Source organism: Lissotriton vulgaris, chromosome 11 (assembly GCF_964263255.1).
Source record: "Lissotriton vulgaris chromosome 11, aLisVul1.2, whole genome shotgun sequence".
Lineage (NCBI taxonomy): Eukaryota > Metazoa > Chordata > Amphibia > Caudata > Salamandridae > Lissotriton > Lissotriton vulgaris.
Window position 1 is genome coordinate 1,027,840,674 of NC_141699.1, and position 23,139 is coordinate 1,027,863,812.

Here is a 23,139-nt window from a genome sequence, read left to right on the forward strand (position 1 = left end):
GGTGTACCACCCAGCTGGCAATGGCCTCGCAGAAAGGTTCAACCGTGCACTTATGGGATCTGTGCAAGCAGCCATCTGCGCAGGAAAAAATTAGGAAAAGGAGATCAAGAGCACAGTCTGGGCTTATTGCATTACACCCATGTCCACGGGATACAGCCCATTCAAGATCCTGAGAGGTCGTGATCCGTTCACACGCGACAATGCAGCATGGTTGAACCTGACACTCCAAAGCAAATGGTCCCCAGCAGTAGTCCGTAGCAACTTGGAGAAGGCCCAGAAAATGTACACAGACTACTACAACAAGAAACACAGCGTACGAGGAGTCGCATTGGAAAGAGGGGAATGTGTCCGAGTGAAGCTGGCACAATTGCGGCCAAAAGGAGACCGCAAGTTCAGTCGACCCCTACAAGTCAAGGAAACCTATGCCCGCTCTGCCCTGCTAAGTGATGGCAAAGTATGGTCCCACAACAGAATGGCCAAGTGCAACAAAGTTATAGGATTGGATAAACGAGAGATGGCATCAAGCACCAGAAACACCGCATGGGAGTTGGACGATGAGGAGTATGAACGAGAGACAAACATACACAGGAACGGAGCCACAAGAGACAATAGAGATGGAAGCGGAGATGCACAGGAGCAGAGGGGTCAGGAGTACACACAATTACTCAGACCACAAGAAAACCATAATGGACAAGAACCTAACACCAGATCAATGACCATCACAGCTCCCAACACAGATCAGCAGGGGAGCACAGGGGAAGTCAGAGCAAGCACGAGGGAGACACTTACGACTCAAGCACCCACTACACGCACCCACACTGGTAGAGTAGTAGTGTTACCCAAGAGATACAAAGATTAAGATATGTAACCTGCAGTACTTCCTACCCTACCCTATCCCCCCCCCCTTCCTCCCCTTGTGGTAGATGGACTTATGTTTCACCCATGTGCCCAGGACTTTAGTGGGCACCCAGGGGAAAACATTGTTTCTTGTTAAAGTATTGTAAAGGGAGGGAGATAGGTGGTGTGTAGCGCTGTAGTGATTATGGCCACGTCGCGGCTAGAGCATGCTGGGAACGATGGGCGGCCATGTTAGCACTGCTGTAGAAAAGAGCAGTGCGGTCCCCGGCGCTCTCCGAAAGTATTCCTTGAATAAAAGTTAAAACGTGAATATCGCCCATGCCTCACCTCTTCATTGGGGGTACATTCACACCCTACAGTGGGCCAAGCAGGCTTCACTGGGTTTAACCTCTATCACAAATACGTAAAGAATAACTCGACAAAACTGCTCAATATTCTGTTATAAACCATCAAAACGGAAAGGAGCAGTAAAAGTCCATTTTAGGTCAAATAACTATTTCTATTTCTATTCCGAAGTGAACCTGTTCACTCTGCCTCATAAGCCGTGTAATTACCATCTAAATGGAGGCATGCATAGGACTCTTATGGGCGCCCTCAGCATTATTGTAAGAGACAGATTAAAAGCACAAGGAAAGTCCTGGGCACAAAATAAAAGATTTGATCTGTCAAGCAGTCCCATCCTTATTCGCTATAATCTGCTGATGACTGGGGTTTCATACAGAACCCGCTTTGAAAAAAATACAATTTTCATGTCTGGGGCACGGCATGTTTACACTGTGTTTTGCCTCTAAAAAGAACTTTCTCATTCAGCTACATTCTTCGTGCAACACGTATGTGCTGGATCATAATTTGTTCTGGAGATTTAGAATGTTCCCAAAGCAGATAGAAAGCATGCTTTGTTGCCATTTTTAATATACAGCGCTTCATTCGTTCATCGCTCAGTGCATCTCTCATGTGTCATGCAACATATGACTCTTGTATAGCTAATACTTAAAACTTAGTTGCCTCCAGCTGCCTGGGTCAGGTCGCAAGTCGGGGTTTATGACGGTGCACAATTGAGAGCTATGAAGTTGATGCTGAAGGCAGTATGAGTTTCTCACTGTGTCTGTCAGTAGGACATAAAAGCTTGCAAACCACATGCACATTCACTTTTGGCTTCTCTACAGAGTCAAAGTGGCATAGGAATCTACCATAACATGTCTAAAAGACATTGCCATTGGCAAAGCCAATAGTTCTCACATTGCCTAGACCTATTGGCTACGCCTCCTAACAGATCTGCCCCTTAGGTGCCCCTGCTAATGTATGGCTTGCCACAGACTTTGTTTATAACCACATAATGCCACAAACTTCAACAGCACACCACATAATTAAACTCCACTTCATACCATTCAGCAACACAAAATACATTTCCACATAATAACACTCCATAGCACACAATCCCATTCCACATAATTCCATTACACTCAATACCACATAATTACGATCCACATTATTCCACTACACACCACACAATTACATAACTAACGATCCAACCCACACAATTCCACTACACACCACATACATACAGTAAAAGACACTGCCATTTATAATGCCAATAGCTCTAACTTAAACAAATGCGAGACCATTTGCATTTCCAATGCTTGTTGTTATTATTATTTCAAACATACAAGATGGTATCCCACTTGAAACAGCAGCCACTATTGATCTGAAAATTATAGTAGTGTATAAATTTTCTTTTTTCATAAGTCTTGGTTAGACTTTTTTGAAGAAATTATTTCTATAAAGGACCTTGTTGAGTATATTTTTAGTGAATTGATTGTGGAAGGCTGGCATGTATATCTACCTTCTTGCCTATTGCATCAATCACAATAGACCTACAGTATACAACAAATAATTGAGCGCAACGTTTTTGTATAGATACATTTTGGTGCCACCAAGCCAAAGGTAGATCATCTTCCCAATTAATTTTACTGATGAATTCATTGCTAGTTAGGTATTAATTGTGTGCATTTTTACCTCGTATCCAGTGATTGCTATTTGGTGCATAGAGTCGTTAACGGATTTAATTATATCCAGTACTGTCGCCAAAGCTTCCTCTAGTTCAGCAGTGCCTTCAGAATTTTTGCAGCATTTCAACATTTCCTGTTAAAGTAAGGCACATATTAACCTTGGCCACAAACTACAATCAACAGTATATGCATTTGCCCTTTCAGTATTACAAACAGATAATTATCAACACTAAACCTATTATAAATTCACATGCTTTTGTTGTCACGTGACTGAGAGTACATGAGGACATTTTAATAGTAATACATTTTTTGTTAAGAAATAAGTGCACATGTCATTAGGGCAAATTCTTTACAGCCACGAGAGCCAACAAAAGGCAAAAAAGATATAAAATATATAAAAACAAATGCCAATTCTGAAGAGCTACGGCTACAAGTAAGGAACCTATTCCTTTAGGAGTCCTAAAAACATAAAAGCAAATCCCCTGAAAGATGTCTCTACATATCTGGAAAAATATTTTTAAGAAACAATTTTTTCACACAATCTTTCTAACATTTACTCAATAAGTGGTCCTGGAACATTTCTTTCAACCACTTCTAATAATGTGTTGAATTCTTCAGACATCAACAGCTCTGTGTGTCTGTAAAGATGTAGGAGCGCTGTTAGGTTGGAAGATTCCCAGGACAAATCATACCCCTTCAGATTTATCATTTTTCTGCACACTGCTAGGGGCAACTCTGAACACTAATATGACACTCTTTTTAACACAATAAAGACTGCTAAGAGTTGACATGATGTTGCAATTACCTCTTTCACTGACCTTCCAAGAAGGTACCTTCAGTATAAAGCCGTTCTATAAGTCCTGGGACAATTCGTGGCTAGCGAGTCGATCCCTAATGTGTAACTTCCATTTTTACATGATAGGATCTTCACTGATCATCTTTCATAAACAACTGAATAATTGTGTGCTGCGCACATGGATCCCAGAGCACTTTCTCTGTTCCTCTCTCTTGCTCTATTTAATTTGCCAAATTTGATCTAAACAGTTACACAAATCAGATGCCAGCACTCCAAGGTATTGCTTCAAACAATCATTTATTTGTATTAAAGGTGTTGCCATAAAACACATTCCGGCCAAATACACGGCCTTGATCAAATGCAGGGGCCCCTATTTTAAGAAATGTATTTATAGGGATGTCATAATGAACATAAGGAAAATACTAATTTAGGTCACTTCCTATTGCCTGATTAAAAATACCTATATTTCATTTTTTTCTCTTTTAATCATACTCCAATTGTTAGTCTTTCATTATCACAATATTAATGAAAAATAAGAAAAAAATATAAATTATGAAATGTTGTATGAGGCATTAAAAAATCATGCCTAGTGGGCTTATTCAATTGGCCACTTATTTACGAAGGGGGGGTCCCCTTCGCAGCTGAAGTGAGACAAACATTACATGTAGTTTTCGTTCTTTCATCTTGATATATGAAAAATATTAGTGAAAAAAATAAAATATACAATATTTAACATGAGCCCTTTGGCAGTGAAGCCCTAGTTGGCATATTCCATTAACTGCATGTTCATCAGGTCGGAATCTCCTTTACTGTCCAAGAGAAACATACTTAAATCTACAGCTCTATGTTATCAAAATCAATCAACACTGTAGTTTAAAATTAGTATGTTACTGTAATTGTACATACATTTCCTCTTCAATGTTTAAACCTCTTGGGATTTTGCTGTCTAATTTAATGATATACAATGATTTCAGTTTCTGTAACTCTTTTTCTCTATTACCTTCTTGTACCCTTCTTGGTATGGCATCTATAACATAGTATTTGTGATTGTTAATTGATTCTCATATTCCTATGCAAAGTGTTGTGCAACAGGGTAAGATGTGTCCCTTTCTTATGGCTCTAATATGTTGTAGTACCCTTTTGTGTACTTGATGTTTTGTACTCCCACATATTGTTTAGTGCACAAACATTCTAGCACATAAGTCACATAATCAGTTTTATATGTATATGCCCTCCTGATTATTTGAGGAGTGCGCACAAAAGTTGTGTCAAAGTGTGTTTTATTGATTTAGTGCTCACATGACTTACACTTACTGCATTTACGGAATTCTTGGCTGCCTTTTAACTAACTTACTTGGGTGCCTTGAGAAAGATTATTGCTGACCAATATCCTGTATGGAACTTAGGGCCAGATGTAGGTGGCCGTTTGAGGCCATTTACCGAGCGGTAACGGCCGATTTTGGCCGTTACCGATCGGTAAATGGGTGACAGGTATGTAGGGGGCATTATTTTACCGAATCGGTAAAATTACCGATTCGGTAATTTTACCGATTCGGTAAAATAAAAATTCGGTAATTTTACCGATTCTGAGGCACCCAGATGTAGGTGGGACTCTTCAGAGTCCCAGAGGCCTTACCGAATCGGTATTTTACCTTCAAATCCAATTTGATGGTAAAATACCGATTCCGGTGTGCATGCACATGTGTGCATGCACACCTATGCCATGTGACAGGCAGACCTGCCCTTAGGGCAAGTATGCCTACCACATGGCACCCGATCCTGTTTTGGGGGTGCCAGAGGGTGTCAAAGGGACACCCCCTGCACCCTTGTGAAAATCGGTATTTACCGATTTGGTAAATACCGAATCGGTAATGCCCATTCATTCCTATGGGCTTCAAAGCCCATAGGAATGAATGGGCATTATCGATTCGGTATTTACCGAATCTGTAAATACCGAACTCTTCCGAATCGGTATTCCAGCACATCTGGAATACCTACATATCCACCCCTTAGATTTACCGATTTTTAATTACCGAATCGGTAAAATTCGGTAATTAAAAATCGGTAAATCTATTTTACCTACATCTGGCCCCTGCTCTCCTAAAAGTGCACCCTAGCTTGCTTGGTACTGAATTACCTATAATGGTTTTCAGTTTTAGGTCTCTACCTAAAGCATTGCTTTTAGCAATGCTTGTCGAGATTTCTAGTAAGCAGTTTGAAAAGTCTGCCAAGGGCGGATTAGCCACAGTTCATGTGAGAAAGGCGCGTGCGCAAACCAGCCACGACACGCACCACCATTTGTCTGCCTCCCATCAGACTTCAAAGGCTCTCCCGCCCCGCCCCCTCCACAGCAATTCAGACAGCTTGTTTCCCATTGTGTACCATTTACCATCGATTCATCTTCAAACGAGTGCTGCCAGGGCCCATCTCTGCGATTCAGAAAAGGGGGTGGTGATGAACAGAGTGTCTGAATTACGCAGACCACTCTTACCCAGTCCAAAGATCAGGGCTTGATCCATCACCGTTATTTATCTCACTGCACCATCCCAGCTCAGAACCTGGCTATATGCAAATCAGTCTGTCCCTGGCCCAGTGCATCATGGGAACAGGGCAGACTAAACTACCAAGCCAATTCTTCACCAGAAAGGAGACAAGCTACCGGGGACCGGTTTCTGGCATTTCAGCCGTCTTCGGCCCGGCTTGCTTGAATCCTGATGGTGCAGTGAGAAAGGGACTCATATCTGAGTATACCCTGCCACACCTATAGTGGCCAAAAACGATTCAAAAAAGGGGGTGGTGATGAACAGAGTGTCTGCATTAAGCAGACCACTCTTACCCAGTCCAAAGATCAGGGCTTGATCCATCACCGTTATTTATCTCACTGCACCATCCCAGCTCAGAACCTGGCTATATGCAAATCAGTCTGTCCCTGGCCCAGTGCATCATGGGAACAGGGCAGACTAAACTACCAAGCCAATTCTTCACCAGAAAGGAGACAAGCTACCGGGGACCGGTTTCTGGCATTTCAGCCGTCTTCGGCCCGGCTTGCTTGAATCCTGATGGTGCAGTGAGAAAGGGACTCATGTCTGAGTATACCCTGCCACACCTATAGTGGCCAAAAACGATTCAGAAAAGGGGGTGGTGATGAACAGAGTGTCTGAATCTGCTGCAGTGTCGCCTATTCAATATATATATATATATATATATATATATATATATATATATATATATATATATATATATCTCCAGTTTTCACATAGCAAAACACGTTCTGCCAATGCACTCCACTCCAATATAATCACCACTTCCACGTTCTGTTGCAATAAAGGATTTGTTTATTCCAGCATGTTAAAGTCGAGAGATGGAAAAACCCAACGCGTTTCAGCGATCACCTCGCCTTGGTCACGGGTGATTAACACACGGAGCTTAGTACAATAAATAAAGTTTTGTGAAAAGAAAATACGTGACATTACAGTGTTTATCAACTTAAACAATGGACTTAAGAAAATCTATCTATGAAAGATACCAATACTGAATAACTGTAGTTACAGGTAAGTAACTTGTTTTCTTTCATAACATTACGCTTATATAATTGGCCCTTCAGAAGCAATTATTTCAGTTTCCATTCTAAAGTTGTATGAGTTCCCAAAGTGTAGTTCAGAAGGAGTACTGATTAGTAATCTGAAATAGCTTTAATGCCTATGTACACCAACTGGTTACCACTCATTGCAAAAGTGTGTACGTGTGTGTGTGAATAATATTGGAATACTGCCTCTCAACAGCAGAATCAACAACTGGGGAAGCTTCTTCTGTGGGCAGGTCTTGCCTGCAAAGTAGAAATGTTGGGGACGAATCAGAAAAGACCATGTGGTAATATTATTTAGGGCTAATAATGGAAAATTACATCTTATCCTTTCAACTTGCTCCATGTTGACTCCACAGTTCTTGAAGCACACGTTCTTTATGGAACTTTTACCAAGCATTATTCATAATGGCAACATATAAAGTTTAATAAGCTTTATTAAGTCATAAAGAAATCAGTAACATACAATAAAGGCCTAAGAAATAACAATTTATAGGAAATCTCAAACAAAAGAGAAAAGGCAAAAGAATCATAGTAGAAAGCTATTTACATTTTTTGGGATAATAAGAGAAAGGAAAGAGAAAAGAGGAAAAAGACAAAGTATGCATATATTCATCATAAAAACCATTAAATAAATGACAATGCTATTCTCCTAAAAATTATAGAATAAAAAGAAAATAAAAGGAAACCAGTAACTGTTGAGTGAAATGTCATTAAATATTTAGAAGGATAGGCAAAATTGAAGAAAGAACAAAGAGGAAGGAATTTGATTTAAGGGGGATGGAAATTTTCAGAACGAAAATGAGAAATATTGTTCATGAGACCTTACTTAAATATGTAATTATGGTAACCAAAAAATCTCTATTTACATTTGCATTACATTGAGAGGCATAAGCAACATCTAACCTATGGTATTGACAAACAGTGTTCCACCATGGCTTAACTGAGAGTTTAGTCAAACATTTCCAATTATTGGGAATTTGTTGAAACGCTAGAGCCAACATAAGATCGAACAATCCTCGTTGGTGGGAGGGCAGATGGATGGATTCAGACAAACTTCCCATAAAGAGAAGATCATTGGACATAGGTGTATGAATCTGAAAAATTTGTGCAAGACAATCCCAAATTTGCGCCCAAAAAGAAATAATAGGGGGACATGAAAAAAAGATGTGAGAAATCTTCTGATGGGAAATCACAGGGTCAACATTTCTTATTGTCTGTTTGTGTGAAATTAGCAATGGAAATGGGAGTGAGATGTAGTCTGTGGTATAAGAAGAACATAGATTAAGTAGTAGAGGCGGATCTTGAGATCCTCAATGACCGGGCCCAAATCTTATTCAACAAGTCAAAGCTCCATTCAAAGCCTAAATCTGATTCCCAAGCAAGTTCCACCTTAGTTTTGTCTCGTTCTGGGTTTGTGGTGTAGAAGAATGTATAAATTAGTGAAGCCTTTGGAATTAAAACTATTATTTTAAGAAATTAATTTTGAGTAGTGGGAACTTCATCTGAAGGAAGGGAGTAAAAATACTGAGAAGTAATTCCATTAATATGAAAAATGTATGCAGGAAGAAACTAGGACATTTAAATGTAGCCTGAAAATCAGGAAAAGAAGAAGTTCCATCAAATAGATCGGTAACCCAGGTAATTCCTTTAGCTCTCCATGATGCCTAGTACAGAGCCCTAGTATTTATAGTGATAAGGCTATTATGCCATAAAGGAGAATGTACAAAAGTATGTCTAGTTGTAAGTTTTGACTGGAGATGAGGTCGTAGCAAAGAGCAAGTGTGTTTAAATATTGGGAGGGATGTGAGGGCATTTTTGTCGGTGAAAGAAAGAACTTCATTAGTTGAGAACGGAGCAAACAGACATCAATCAATGATGACCCATAGAGAAGTAAACGGAGAGGATTCGGTTTGAAGCCAATGAGATGCTTGCTTTAAGCTAAAAGCTTTATGATATAATTGGAAGTCTGGAAAATGTACCCCACCTATAAGTCTGGGTTTTCTAAGATGAAATAAAGAAATTCTGGATTGTTTTGGAAAGTAGAGAGTTGATTTGTTTAAAAAAGGTGACAGGGAAGAAGAATTTTGTAATTGAGATAACTTCAGTTTCATCAGAATTGATCCTATATCATGATACTGCTTAGAAATCAGCAATGTCTTGTAGTAATAAAGGAACATGCCTCTTTTTAAAGTAGTAAGAATAGATAAACATTTTAGGAATCTTTATAACCTCAAACCTTCTTCATCAGACCTGAGGATATGTGTCTCATCCAGACAAACAAATCTACATGCAGACCAATCAGTCTTTTCAAAATACATGGTCCCTCTTATAGCTAGTGCAGTTCCTGGACGTTCAACAAAAGAAATCTCTCTCATCCTGTAATAATTCTCAAAATGTAATGGTATTTTGGGTAAAGAAGCAGATCACCACATTTAGATTAAATTTGCAAACTCCTTTGTATATGCCAGCAAAAAAGAGAAGTGTGTCTTTAATTTCCTGAACTCACTGTCTAAATATCTTCTACCTTCACCCCAACCACTCCTAACCAAACACACATTTCACCAAATCTGTGACATTCAAAAAAGAATCAACAAACTAGGTCACACCTGGCCCGCCCCTGTCTGTCCCATAGTCACTATTAGGGTATGGGTTTGGAAAATTAAGGGTGATTGTCCCCTAACACCTTCCCATACTTCTCCAGTATTGGGGTGTCTTTCATAGATTCACTTGCCCGAATCATTCCCCGTCGGCGGAGTGGGAGTCCCACAGTACATAAAAAAGCAATAATATGCCTATAGAAAAACCAAAACCGTGGTAATAACAAACCAGGAAGTAAAGTAGCCCTAAGCTACAGTGTACAAAACTTCCACACTCATGACTATCCTAGTCATTTTGTATAGACCAAACTGAAGCCAATCAGGCGACAGTACCCACCAGAATGTTCTCCTCAGAGGCACAGGCTCTCAGATTTTCTACCCCACGTCGTGTGAAGTGAGTCTCCTTGAGCTCTGCTCAGTTTCTTCTTACTTTGGTTGGGTTTTTACCTTCTAAAGATGTCTACTTCAAAGTCCCTCTTTAGGGCTTGTTATTCTTGTGGGAAGCTGAGGCTTTTTAAAGAAGATCCTCATAAGAAGTGTATATATTGTTTATATCCTGATCATGAGGTGAAGGATTGTAAAATCTGCAGAACCTTTCCTCAGAAAACCCTCAGGGACAGAGAGGGTTGTCATCTCCTGTGGCTCCAAAAGATCAAGGACCAGGATAACCCCGTTTCTGAGGTAGGGAGTATGTTATGTTATGTTATGTTATGTTATTAAAAATTTATAAAGCGCGCATACGCCCGAGAGCTTCTTGGCGCTGGAAAGAGATACAAAACATAACAGAGGGTGAGTCTACGAAAGTCTCTATTTCAAGTATGCCTGTGTGAAGAGGTGAGTCTTAAATGCTTTTCTAAAGGTAAGAAGGTCCTTGCTCTGTGTGAGGGCTAGCGGCAGAGAGTTCCATAGGGTGGCTGCTAAAAAATGGAAACTGCTGCCTCCTTGTCGTTTTTTCTTAAAGCGTGGTACCTCAAGTAGGTCTTTGTGGGCTGATCTCAGACTGCGTGAAGGAACGTATCTTCCAATCAGCTGCCTGATGAATAGAGGTCCCTTACCTTGCAATGCCTTAAAGATGATACACCCAGCTTTGAATTCGGCTCTTTGAGCCACAGGTAGCCAGTGCAGGGTCTCTAAGCCTGATTTGATCGATTCCCATTTGGGTACATTGCAGATCAGCCTGGCGGCCTGGTTCTGCAAGTACTGCAGTCTTCTGAGTTGGCCTACAGGTAGGCCAAGATAGAGACTGTTTGAGAAGTCGATGTGGGAGAGGACTAGGGCCATGACCACCTGAATTAGGGCGGTATGGGTGAGGAAATGTGCGATTTTCCTAATTTTCCTCAGTTGAAAAAATCCAGAGGAAACCACGGTTCCAATCTGGGGTTTTAACGTGAGGTCCTCATTGATGGTTACCCCCAGGCTTTTTACAGTTTGAGATTTCTTTGGGGGGAGGCCCATATCAACAGGCCAGAAATTAGGGCTCCAACTGATTTCGCTCTTGCCGGGCAGAATCAGCTCAGTTTTCCCCGGGTTTAATTTAAGATGATTTGAGGACATCCAACTCTGGATTAGGGTCATGGTGGCCTGAAAATCCTCCACAGCGTTTGGAGAGTTGAGTGCAAAGACTAGCTGCAAGTCATCTGCATAATTGTATACAGCGACTTTGTGCTTTCTTAAAGCAAAAAGAAGGGGCCGCATATACAAATTAAACAATAAGGGCGACAACGAAGAGCCTTGGGGAACCCCACAAAAGGAATTGATTTTAGCAGCAGAAAAGGAGCCTAGGCGGACAGACTGAGTACGTTCAGAAATGAACGATTTCAGCCAGGCCAGGGCAGAGTCTCTGAGGCCTGCCTGTTCGACACGGTTGACCAGAATAGAATAGTCAACCGTGTCGAATGCAGCGGACAAATCAAGAAGCACCAGGGCTTGATAAAGATTTTTGTCAGCATTGGACCTCAAGGTGTTCTGGACGGCCAGTATTACTGCCTCTGTAGAATGACCAGGCCGAAATCCTGCTTGGTTAGGTTGAAGGTAGCCCGATTCCTCCACAAAGTTTGAGAGGCAGTTGGTAACATGAGCCTCCAACATTTTGGATAGGAAGGGCAGCAGGGATATAGGCCGGTAATTGGTGAGGTCCAGCGGGTCAATACCAGGTTTCTTAGTAAGGGGTATCAATAAGGCCTGCTTAAAGCTGCTGGGCACTATCCCTGAAGTGAGAGAGTTGTTAAGCAAGGGTATCATGCTATTAGGCATGGCTCGACCAATTTCTCTCATAATTTGGGGGGGGGGGGGGGGGCAGACATCCATAGGGGAGCCTGATTTGACTCTAGACAATAATTCCAAGAAGACTTTCAAATCAATGGGGGGAAAAGAATGTAAAGTTAAGGGATTAAAAAAGATGTCGTCCACAGGGGCACAAGCTGGAAGTGTGGAGATATTCTGTTTAATCAATAAAATCTTTTCGCGAAAAAAGTTATTCAGGGAGTTGCATAGTGCTTGTGTAGGAACTACCGGAGGAGAGGTTCTATCATCGTTACATAAGTCGTTCACTATCCTGAAGATTTCTTTCGACTTATTGGTGGAGTTTAGGATTTTAGATGAGAAGTAGGCAGTCTTATGGTTGTGTAGAGTTTTTTGGTATGTCTTCCTGGCTAGGCAATAAGTAGCCCTGGCTAGAGGGCAGTACTGAGAGCGCCATGCCCTTTCCTGTTGCCTCACTTCCAGTTTCAGTTTTTTGAGCTCAGGTGTGAACCATTTGTGTGCGTCCGGGCTCCTAGAGCTGCAAAGACGCGTGGGAGGAGCATAGATGTTGATCGCTGCGGTAAGCCATTCTTTAAACCGGGAGTCTGCCTCCTCCACATTAGTACTCTCAAGAGGAAGGGAATTATTTAAAAAGTTTAGAAAAGCTGACATATCCATAGAGGTCCATTTCCTGATGGTCTTACTGGTTTTTAGCTTAAATTGAATAGTCTTGTCTAACTGGAAAGAGAAACTTATGCTATAGTGATCAGACCAACAGCAAGGTTTTATGTCTATCGAGGATAATGATAAGTTCAAGGACCAGATTTGGTCAAGACTATGACCTTTCTGGTGAGTCTCAGTGTGGATGTGTTGTATCAAGTTGAGATCGCCAAAAAGTTCTCTCATCTCTGCAGCTTGGGGGTCTAACGATGTATTATCAAACCAAAAATGTAAGTCCCCGACCAAAAGTAGTTTAGGATGGTTTGTGACCAGCGGGGCCAATAGCTGTGCTAGGGTAGATGGAAATATGGCCATGGTTTGGGGTGGGCGATATAGTAGGACCAGTACAAGTGATCCATTGGGAGTGTCTAATTTCGTGAATATATTTTCTGTGTTGGATAAAGGCAAGGATGATAGTTGTCTAAGTTGGTGTTTCTTATTGACAATAATAGCCACTCCTCCCCCAGTTTTTCCTCCCGGGCGTATTGCTGACAGAATGTAGTAGTCTGCCGGTAGGGCAGCTAGAATGTCCGGTAGTGAGTCCGGGGAGAGCCAGGTCTCAGTCAGTAGCAGCATATCAGGTTGTATATCCATTAATAACAAAAAAATGTCTGACTGATGCTTAATCATGGAACGGGTGTTTAAATACCAGGTATAGCCTTGGGGTCAAACATAGTACATAGTAGGCCAAACTTCTCCACATGAAAAGTAATAGCACTGAAGACGATAAATACTGTTTAGTGACCTAGCTGACCGCCCTACACATACCATTCTGAAAGACGACCCAGAAATGGGCCAAAGGTTGGTGAAAAAGGATTACTATGCTACCCGTCACAGCCAACTTACAGACTTAGTTAGGAAAATACAGTTTAAAAGTAAACCAAAGAAGCAGTCAGAGAGCAATACAATGCATCCAGCAAGTTGTAGAGTATATAGTCACTTTAGTGATGTGGTTTGCTCAGAGGCTCCTTGTCCGAAGCAATTTGCTTATATTTTGTTTCCCATCTACCAGTGATCCAGTGTAATGAGGTAGAAATATTTTTAGGTTTATCTTTCAATTTACTACTTGCTCCTTTGTCCCTCTAACTGTACTGGGTCTCCTACAGCTAGACTTATCACAGCATTACCCTTACTACAGAGGCACATGGTCCTTTGATGGATCTTTCTCAACCAATAGTAGGGGTGGGAATGTTGATGTCCAAAACACAGCATTAGCCAGCCAATGAGGACCATTAATTGGTGACCAACTTGTTGTGTGGCTTTTTAAGCTCCGAGTGAATTTTCCCGATTCATGCCCTTATATAGGTACAATTCACATTGCCCTAATAGGCATAGAAATCAAGCCCTTATTTAGGCATAGCCCATGCTACCCAAATACAGGCATGGCTACTTCCACCCGTACCAAACGTCACAACGATTTCTTGGAAAAACAGCTTAAGCAGTTGGGGAACTTCCCCTTGCTTAAATATTGATTTGTCCAAGAACTCAGTTACTTTACAAAGAACAACTGTTCCCAGGGGTTCTTTCCTGACGTTCATATGCCCGACTTTACGTCAAACTATGGCAACTCTAAACCTTTGCCTAAATAAGGGCTTGATTTCTATGCCTAAATAACTTGCTAAGGGAAGGTTTGCAGCTCAAGATAGAACACGTTTAAAGCTTAAAATGGATACATCAGCTTTGAATGAATTAATATTAATAAGAATCAAATATAATGCATCGAATCATCATTTCATAATATGTGAAGGATAATAAATGTTTCACCAATGTATTATTACACGAAATTACCTAGTGTTAGCTATGTCCTACTGCCACAAATCTTTCAACATCCATGCATGTAAATTATTCCTAAAAACCCATCATACTAAAGTCGTTTTCTAATTTTTATAATCATTAGGGTACTATCACATCTGTAAGCTTCAGTTTCGTAACAAATTTTATCACATAGTTGCACCACAATCTATTCATTATACATTTGCAATAAAAGGCTATAAAACTGTGAGGCCTCATTATTTGATTCATTCGTTTTCATCAGTAACTGAAAAGTTAAACATTTCATGAGTAATCTTGTTATTAAAATCTGTTAATAAGCGTTATAACTATTTAGCAATTCATTTTCTCCTTTAACTCTTTCAAGCACACAATTACTGTCATTTTACTTCACTTGTATCTATTGCTGAAATTTTGTGTCTAAATCAGCAAAAGTGCCATTTGAAGTTGTTTTGAAATATTTGCGCTATTACCAGCAATTTCCGTCTTATATTTTGCTGCATCCCCTTTGTGGTGTTATTTTTCAAGTCTACTCTCTTCCTCCTAGATGTATAAATTGGAGATGGAAGGCTCTGTACCCTGCATCTTCTTCACTGCCCAAAATATACTGTGCATCTTGTTTGGATGTCAGAGAGAAACTTTCAAGACTGAGCATGAATATGCGCCTAACTGGAAAGCCCCAACAATACAGATCTTATTTTTCTTGCAGGTGGGAAGATGTGTGTTTTAGCACACATCTCTTAGCCAATGAAGAGAGTGCCAAATCTTTGAAGAGTATATGCTTATTGTCAGAAACTGAATGTGTGACGCTCCCCGAGTTTTCAACGTGATATTCTTTTTTGGTATGTAGCAGTACACTTCATCAGAAAGTCTTGGCAAAGTTTCTTCCATGGCTTAAAAAAGTACATTTGATGCATACTGTTGAGTTCCACTTTAGCTATGATTGGGTCATAACAATCTAGCAGACAATGCTCCAGTAGCATGTGCATAATGGGCCTGGAAAACTGATCACGAGAGAGGTCTTGCAGGACCTCAGCTCGAAGATGACAATGGGACCACAACTTACCTGGAGATCCAATTGTTGGGCATACCATTTCAGAGAAAGGAGAGGTGTAGGCTGTAAAGTAACCATTAAACTACAACATTGGTGGCTGTTAATCCTGCCCAAGCCCAGCTGTTTCTTGATACTCCGTGAGGAGGTTGCGCAGATGTGCTTTCTGTTCAGGTGTGGGTGAGGTCTGAAGAGACAGTTCCGCCTGCTTGATGTTTTGCTCTAACTTCTGCAGCGTGTTACGGATATCCTTTAAGACCCCACTGCTTTTGGCTATGCAGATGTCCCGTATGGTGACCTTAAGGCCTCCCATACCGTAGCGTATTTTGGTACCGAGCTATTGTTTCGAGGGAAGAAATCTGATATTTCCTGCTCAAGTTCATCTTTGAAGACCGGGTCTAGCAGTGATTGTGGGTTTAGGCACCAAGAGATGTAGGGTGGGTCGTCATACCGTGGCGTAAGAGAAAGGAGTACGGGCGAATGATCCGAATATGTGCGGGGGAGGTGAGACGTGTGTTGCAGCCATGTTGCTAATCCTTTGTCTATTAACCAGTTATCTATGCGAGACTAGGAGGAGTGAGCAGTGGAGTAATACGTCCCTTCTCAGATTTGAATGTGAAGGGTTCTCCAGACATCTATAAGATCATGTTCCTTCAAGATGCTAAGATGCTTTTGAGGGTTGCTTGCGCGTTAGTATAATGGTGAGTCTGTGGATGCAATCTGTCTAAGACTGGGTTTAGGGCCACATTGAAGTTCTCACCCCCCCACCCCCATATCAAATGTGTAGAGCCTATGTCCATTATTTTGCCCCAGAGGATCCGGAAAAAGTCTTGGGCCCATAACAGGAGACTAGGGTAATGGAATGGGCAGATAGTCTACCCCCAGAGAATACTGTAGCGGCCTTGTGGATCCCCATAAGAGCCAATGGGGGTTTAGGGGAGCGTGCGTTTCACCAAGATGAGGGTGCCCCGGGCATATGAGGAATAGGACGAGAAGCATTTACTGGTTGCCCAGCCGGCAGCGAATGTGGGGGATGGGGTGGGAGCAAGATGGGTTTCTTGAAGCATGGTCCAATGGACGCTGTGGCCTTCTAAATAAGAAAGGATGTGGCACCGTATACGGGGATCCCCCAATCCTCGTACATTCCAGATCAAAAAGGTATATTTAAGGGGGACGGGCGTGACTTCATTATCTTTGTACATACCATGGGGTAGAAGAATGGCTATTAGAGACCCAGGATTTTCAGCGTGAGCATTTCTATGCGAAGAACAACACTGGAACTTAACATAAAAAACTTTCCCCAGTCCCTCCCCCCACCCACAGCAGTAACCCAAACTCGCCATGACCCATCCCTCCCCCTCCCACTTAGTCCCCATTTCCACCATCCCAACAGGGGGCTGTGGGCTCAGCAAATTAACCATTTACGGTATGAAATACTTAGGGTTCACCTGTTGGGTAGATGCTAAAGAGCGATCAGTCTCACCTCGCGAGAGCGAGGGCGCTCGGGTGGAATTGTGTAGGTTCATCTGGTCTTTATAAGAAGTACTGCTCTGTAATCAGCATATGCGACCCAATGTTGTGTCCAAATAAGTCAACTTCAGAATAGTTGGTCTGAAGACGGTTGCAGGGTTCAAGCATTGGTCCTTAGCTTCCGTCAAGCATAGCCGAAGGGTGGTGAGAGTGTCTCGCGGGCAGGCACTTATGATGCTAATCAATAGGCTGTCCTTGTCTTGCCTCCGTATGCGTGTTCGACACTGGCCTCTCAGGCTTTTCTGCAACATGTGTGTGTTAGCCTCTTCGTGTTCTCCATTCTTTTCGAATTTAGGCGGAGTGGTGTGGGTCAGTTAAATATCTGCCGTATGCCGGCGGAGGAATGGACACATGTAAAGGGTCTTGATGTATTGCGTAATAGGTGTGGGGTCAACCTCCCTGTACCTTATTCGATATCGAACGCTTTTCTATTACTTTCAGAGCGGTGTGTAGGAGATAGTTGGCCCGCTGGCACTTTAGGCAGGGTTTTGAGGAAGTCCTGGGTGTGATGCGGGTTTGTGAAAAAATTGTGTTTTCCCTGATGTGTTACCTTGAGGCGGGTCGGGAACTGCATAGTATATGGCAAGTTTTTTCTTCACCTGTAGAAATTTGCGCCGCTGGTCTTGAACAGTCATGGTGAAGTTGGGATATATTGATATCTCCATCCCATCATGTTTAAGTCCTTTTTCCCTAGAGAGGCGGATGGCAGTGTCTCTATCCTGATAGTTAAGTAGATTGGCTATTATGGGCCTGTGAGGGGCCCCAGGGGCCGGCCGATTCGCGAATGAACGGTGTGCTCTCTCGACTACGAGGACCTGTGAAAAAGCCTCCCTGCCGAACAATGCAATGAGGAGTCTCTCTACATATTCCTCCATCTTTCCGGTGGCTGTCGATTCCGATACTCTGAGGATCCTGAAGTTGTTCCTCCTCGAGCGAGACTCCAAATTCTCGTTCTTAGCAGCTGTTACTTTCAGGACCCTCTCCATCTCGAGCGTCCGGCTTGTAGTGGCAGACGTAGTATCCTCCGGGTCAGAGATTCGTCCTGCCGCCTTCAAGAGGCGGTCATCGTGTTTCTCCACCCTGTGCCTGAGACCATCTAGTCTGGCATTCATGGAGTCCATTTTTGATTCGATGGAGGTAGGCTGAACTGCATCACTAGCAGTAGTTCTTTAAGATCCGCGGTAGAGGTGGTCGGAGCTAACCTGTTGGTCTTCGTCAGGCTCCGTCTGGAATCGGGTCGACTTGCTGGTGTCAAAGTTAAGTTTTGGCTGCTTCCCGTCTGGCTTCCCCTTGTGTGCAGAGTGGGAAGGGCAGTGATGTATTTGTATTATGGAATGGTAGTGCGGTGTTGTTGATTGCGTTCCGTGTCCCGTGACGCAGGAGCTGGTGGTGTATGAAAAATATCCCCTTATGTTGTAGTCGGCGGCCGTGAAGACGTAGAGTCGGTGTCTGGGAACTGAAGCCTCTCACCCAGATCGCGCCTCCTATCTGGTCCACCTGCCTTCTGGGTGGCGTCTAAGCGGGGTGTTGATTGTGTAGCTAAGACGGCTATATCCAAGGCTACACAGTTACAGCCCAGTGTCAGTAGTGCAGGACCATGTGGAGATGCAGGATCCTGGAAATGCTCCCGCCTCTTACACGTTCGGGCCGCGGACCTATAGGACCAACGGCATGGCAGGCATTGGGTGGGCACCGGGCACCAAGTTGACCTGCATAGCTCCAGTCAATGAGCGTGTGGGCCACTTTAGAAGACCAGCATATCCAGGGGGTCTATATAATGTTTATGTCCTTTCCTGCATTGGAACACAATGTGCAGGGGGGGACCCAGATCCAGCATAAAACCCCTTTGGGCGTGCTTTATTTGGTGGAGTGCAGTGAGGCCAGGGAGCGGGCCGTGGCCCGGGGGCACAGCATTTTCCTGCACAGTACCGGCGAGTCAGGCCTCCTCTCCGGAGTCAGCAGGCAGGGAAGGCAGCGGGAGACGAGCGCCGCCCGAGCGCAGCAGTCTGGGCAGCCGGACCGTCAGCGCAACCGTCCCCTACCTTTCAGGTGGCGACAGGAATACCACAGATGTCTCCCATGCTCATACGGGTCTCAGGAACCCCGCTAGACCACAGATGCAACCGCCCAGGATGTCAGCGTCCCGCTGCCTCCTCGGGCCGGAGTAGGCAGCCTGGGCAGGGGGTCCGCACAATCCCCCCAGCGACCTCATAGCGGTCAGCCTAACGGCTCATTCTTATGCTCACTGGATCTGAGCCAGATGTTCATCCTGGCTTCGGCTTACTGCACTAAAGCTCAGCAACGAATCCTAAATCTCCTTTTCTCAGAATCTTCTTTATTCGGCACACACACGGATGACTCAATGTCAAGGATGAAATCAGCGCTAGATACCTTGAAAGTGGTAGGTCTTGAGAAGAAAAAGGAGTTTAGGCGCAGATACAGGCCAATACGACCGCCGGCCTTTCCATCAGAGGGTTCAAACCCCTCAGTGGCAGAGGCAGCACCAGCACCAAGCCAGAACCCACTATCAGGAGCGTCGCACCCCCAGAGGGAGAGGGGCATCACGTCAATCTGCTTCCCCAGCAAAAGTCTCATCAAAACAATGAACAATCTCTTCCCCAGTTGGGGGGGGGGGGGGAGTATAGCCAACCACCGGGAAGAGTGGTGCAGCATCAGAAACGATCAATGGGTATTAAGTACGTTGCAAAATGGGTACTCTACATGTCCGTCATCAAAATACGGTGATCGCTCCAGTGAAGACCACATGTTACCTGCTGCTGGTACTGCAGCAGGAAGTATCCACTCTCCTATGAAAGTCAGCCATCGAGGAAGTTTCTATATCTCAACGAGGTCGAGGAGTATACTCAAGGTATTTTCTAGTGAGAAAGAAAGGTCAAAAGTCAGAATTTAGACCTATTGTGGATTTGCGCTCTCAACAAATCCACCCGGAAGGAAAAGTTTCGCATGTGGGCTCTCCATCAAATAGATTCACAGCTCAGCAAGAGAATTGGATGTGTTCGATAGATCTGCAAGATGCATACTTTCATGTCCCAGTCAACCGATGTCACTGGAAGTTCCTGTTTTTTTCTGGTGGGAGCCAACCATTATCCAGTATTGGGGAATCTTTCATAGATTCACATGCTTAGAATCATCCCCGCCGACGAGATGGGAGTCTCGTGGTACAATAAAATATATATATAATAGTCATTAAAATCATTACACAATCGGCTACCATGGACAGTAAAACCACTACATTAGCCTGTCTTGGTACTTTTGTAAAATAATCAAATTTGGAACACAGCCAATCAGGCTGTAGCACCCTCTTAGAACACTCCACAGAGATGCAAACCCTCAGATTTTCTACCGCACGTCTAGTGAAAGGGATTCTCCCTGAGCTCTGCTCAGTTTTCTTCACATTTGGTTGAACTTAGTGAGTAGCTATGTCTGATGAATATATGCCGTTATTTCGCAAACTTCAATTCCGCATACCATGACTCTGCATTTATTACAATGCATGAGCCATTACTCCGCAGTACTATCACTCCTCAATCTTTTACCCCGCATATAACTTTACCACGCATGCCTTTACAACGCAAAGGCATGTGTGGTGAAGTTATAAACTTAGTAAATATACTTACCACATAATATATATACACTTAATGCATATGTATATAAATATATATGTGTGTGTATATATATATATATATATCTATATATATATATATATTATATATATATCTCTATATACATATATATATATACACTTAATAATGCATACGTATATAAAATAATAATTTCACCCTAAAAACTAATTCCACCTTGCTCCCTTAAAATACCCCAGCACCCCAAAATCCTAACCCACCCTTACTCCTTAAAATACCCCAGCACCCTTAAACACTAACCCATCCTCACCCTAGAAATACCCCTGTACCCCAAAACCCAAACCTAGCCCTGAACCCTAAAATACCCCTGCACCCCAAAACCCAAACATACCCCTGAGCTCTAAAAATACCCCTGTACCCCAAAACCCAAACCTAGCCCTGAACCCTAAATATACCCATGTACCACAAAACCCAAACCTAGCCCTGAACCCTAAGAATACCCCTGTACCCCAAAACCCAAACCTAGCCCTGAACCCTAAAAACACCTCTGTACCCCAAAACTCAAACCTAGCCCTGAACCCTAAAATACCCCTGTACCCCAAAACCCAAACCTAGCCCTGAACCCTAAAAATACCCCAAAACCCAAACCTAGCCCTGAACGCTAAAAATACCCCTGTACCCCAAAACCCAAACCTAGCCCTGAACCCTAAAAATACCCCTGTACCCCAAAACCCAAACCTAGCCCTGAACCCTAAAAACACCTCTGGACCTCAAACCTAGCCCTGGACCCTAAAAACACCCCTGTACCCCAAAACTCAAACCTAGCTCTGAACCCTAAAAATACCCCTATACCCCAGAACCCAAACCTAGCCCTGTACCCTCAAAATACCCCTGTACCCCAAAACCCAAACCTAGCCCTGAAGCCTAATACCCCTGTACCCCAAGACCCAAACCTATCATTTAACCCTTAAATACCCCTGTACCACATAACCAAAACCCACCCTTAAAATACCCCTGAACCCCTAAAACATATACCCAAACACCCCCAAACTAAAACCGTATACTTATCTTAAACTTACATTTTAAAAACATATGCTTTTACCATTCATGCATTTACAACGAATTTCGTTGTAAAAGCATGCGTGGTAAAAGCATATAAAATGTAATGGTATGCGTTAAAAAAGTATTGCGGAGTAAAGGTACTTGCGTTGTAATGGTATGAGGAGTGAAGGTATGCGGAGTGAAAGTTGCGGAGTGAAGGTGTTTACCATGTCTGATTCTTCAAAGAAAAGCTTGTTTTTGCGTTGTTCTCCACGTGGGAAAAAGAGACTACATTTTGAAGATCCCCAAAAGGAATGTATTTACTGTCTTTACCCAGCTCACAAGGTTAAAGACTGCAGGATTTGTAGAACCTTCCCTGCCAAGACTTTGAAAGACAGAGAAGGAAGATTGCTGGTTTGGCTGGAGAAAATGAAAACTACAGCTGATGTCATTTCAGGAGATGATGGCAGTATTAGTACTCAGGTGTCCACCTCTCTGACCAAGAAGAGGGATAGATCTGAAGATCCCCGAGTGATAGAGTAAGACCTTGAAGAAGCCTCACTCTGAGACTGCCCACTCTTCCTCTAGAAAAGAGAAGCGTTCATTCTCTTCAGGGGACAAATCAGGTGAAAAGGAATATTTTCAGTGAAAACTGCCTCAAAACAGCAAAAAACGCATTCTCAGACTATCAGGATTCCTTCAACGTTGAAGAAAACACCGTTGACAACGAAATCTCCTCAGACGGTGAGTGCTTCCTCTTCGTCGACATAGAATATCCCACCGTCAACGATCGCTCTGTTGACGGTGGCACCATCCACGATGATTTCAGTGCCTGCTTCGTTGACGATACCAGTGACGTCGACGACAATTCAACTCCTGTCAACAGGTCCACCGTCCATGACGATTCAACTCCCTTTGACGAGTCCACCGTCGACGACAATTCAACTCTCGTCGATGATGTTTTTTCCATCTACGACATCAATGATGACAATGTCGATGGTAGCTTCTGTTATGGTTATTTCCGCTGGAACTGACTCACCGTCTATGTACATCTCGTCGACGCTGAAGCGTAAGAGACCTACATCTTTACAGATTACACCAGTTTTGACATCAAAACTATTGTCAACGTTTTCAGCTTCAAGAAACTATTTTCAGGACTTTTCTCATATTTCACCCTTGCCTCCTAGTCACTATCTTGAAGAGTCTGAGGATGATGGACTTTTTAGCGCAGCACACAATCCTTCTCAACTCCGGATTAAATATCAGGATGAAGAATATGAGGAAGAGTATTATAAAGCCTTGTGAGTCTCTACGAGGTCCTCAAGAAACTTCTTTTCA

At 42.9% G+C, this 23,139-nt stretch overlaps 1 protein-coding gene across 1 annotated transcript in view; it reads right to left on the reverse strand.

Annotated features, from left to right (window-relative positions):
- The window catches only part of LOC147683962 (guanine nucleotide exchange factor DBS-like), a 1,615,891-nt gene that overhangs the window by 277,981 nt on the left and 1,314,771 nt on the right, over positions 1 to 23,139 (reverse strand). Inside the window, exon 21 of the mRNA XM_086942584.1 lies at positions 2,875 to 3,000. Coding sequence (XP_086798710.1) covers positions 2,875 to 3,000 — 126 coding nt within the window. The remainder of the gene's footprint in view (positions 1 to 2,874; positions 3,001 to 23,139) is intronic.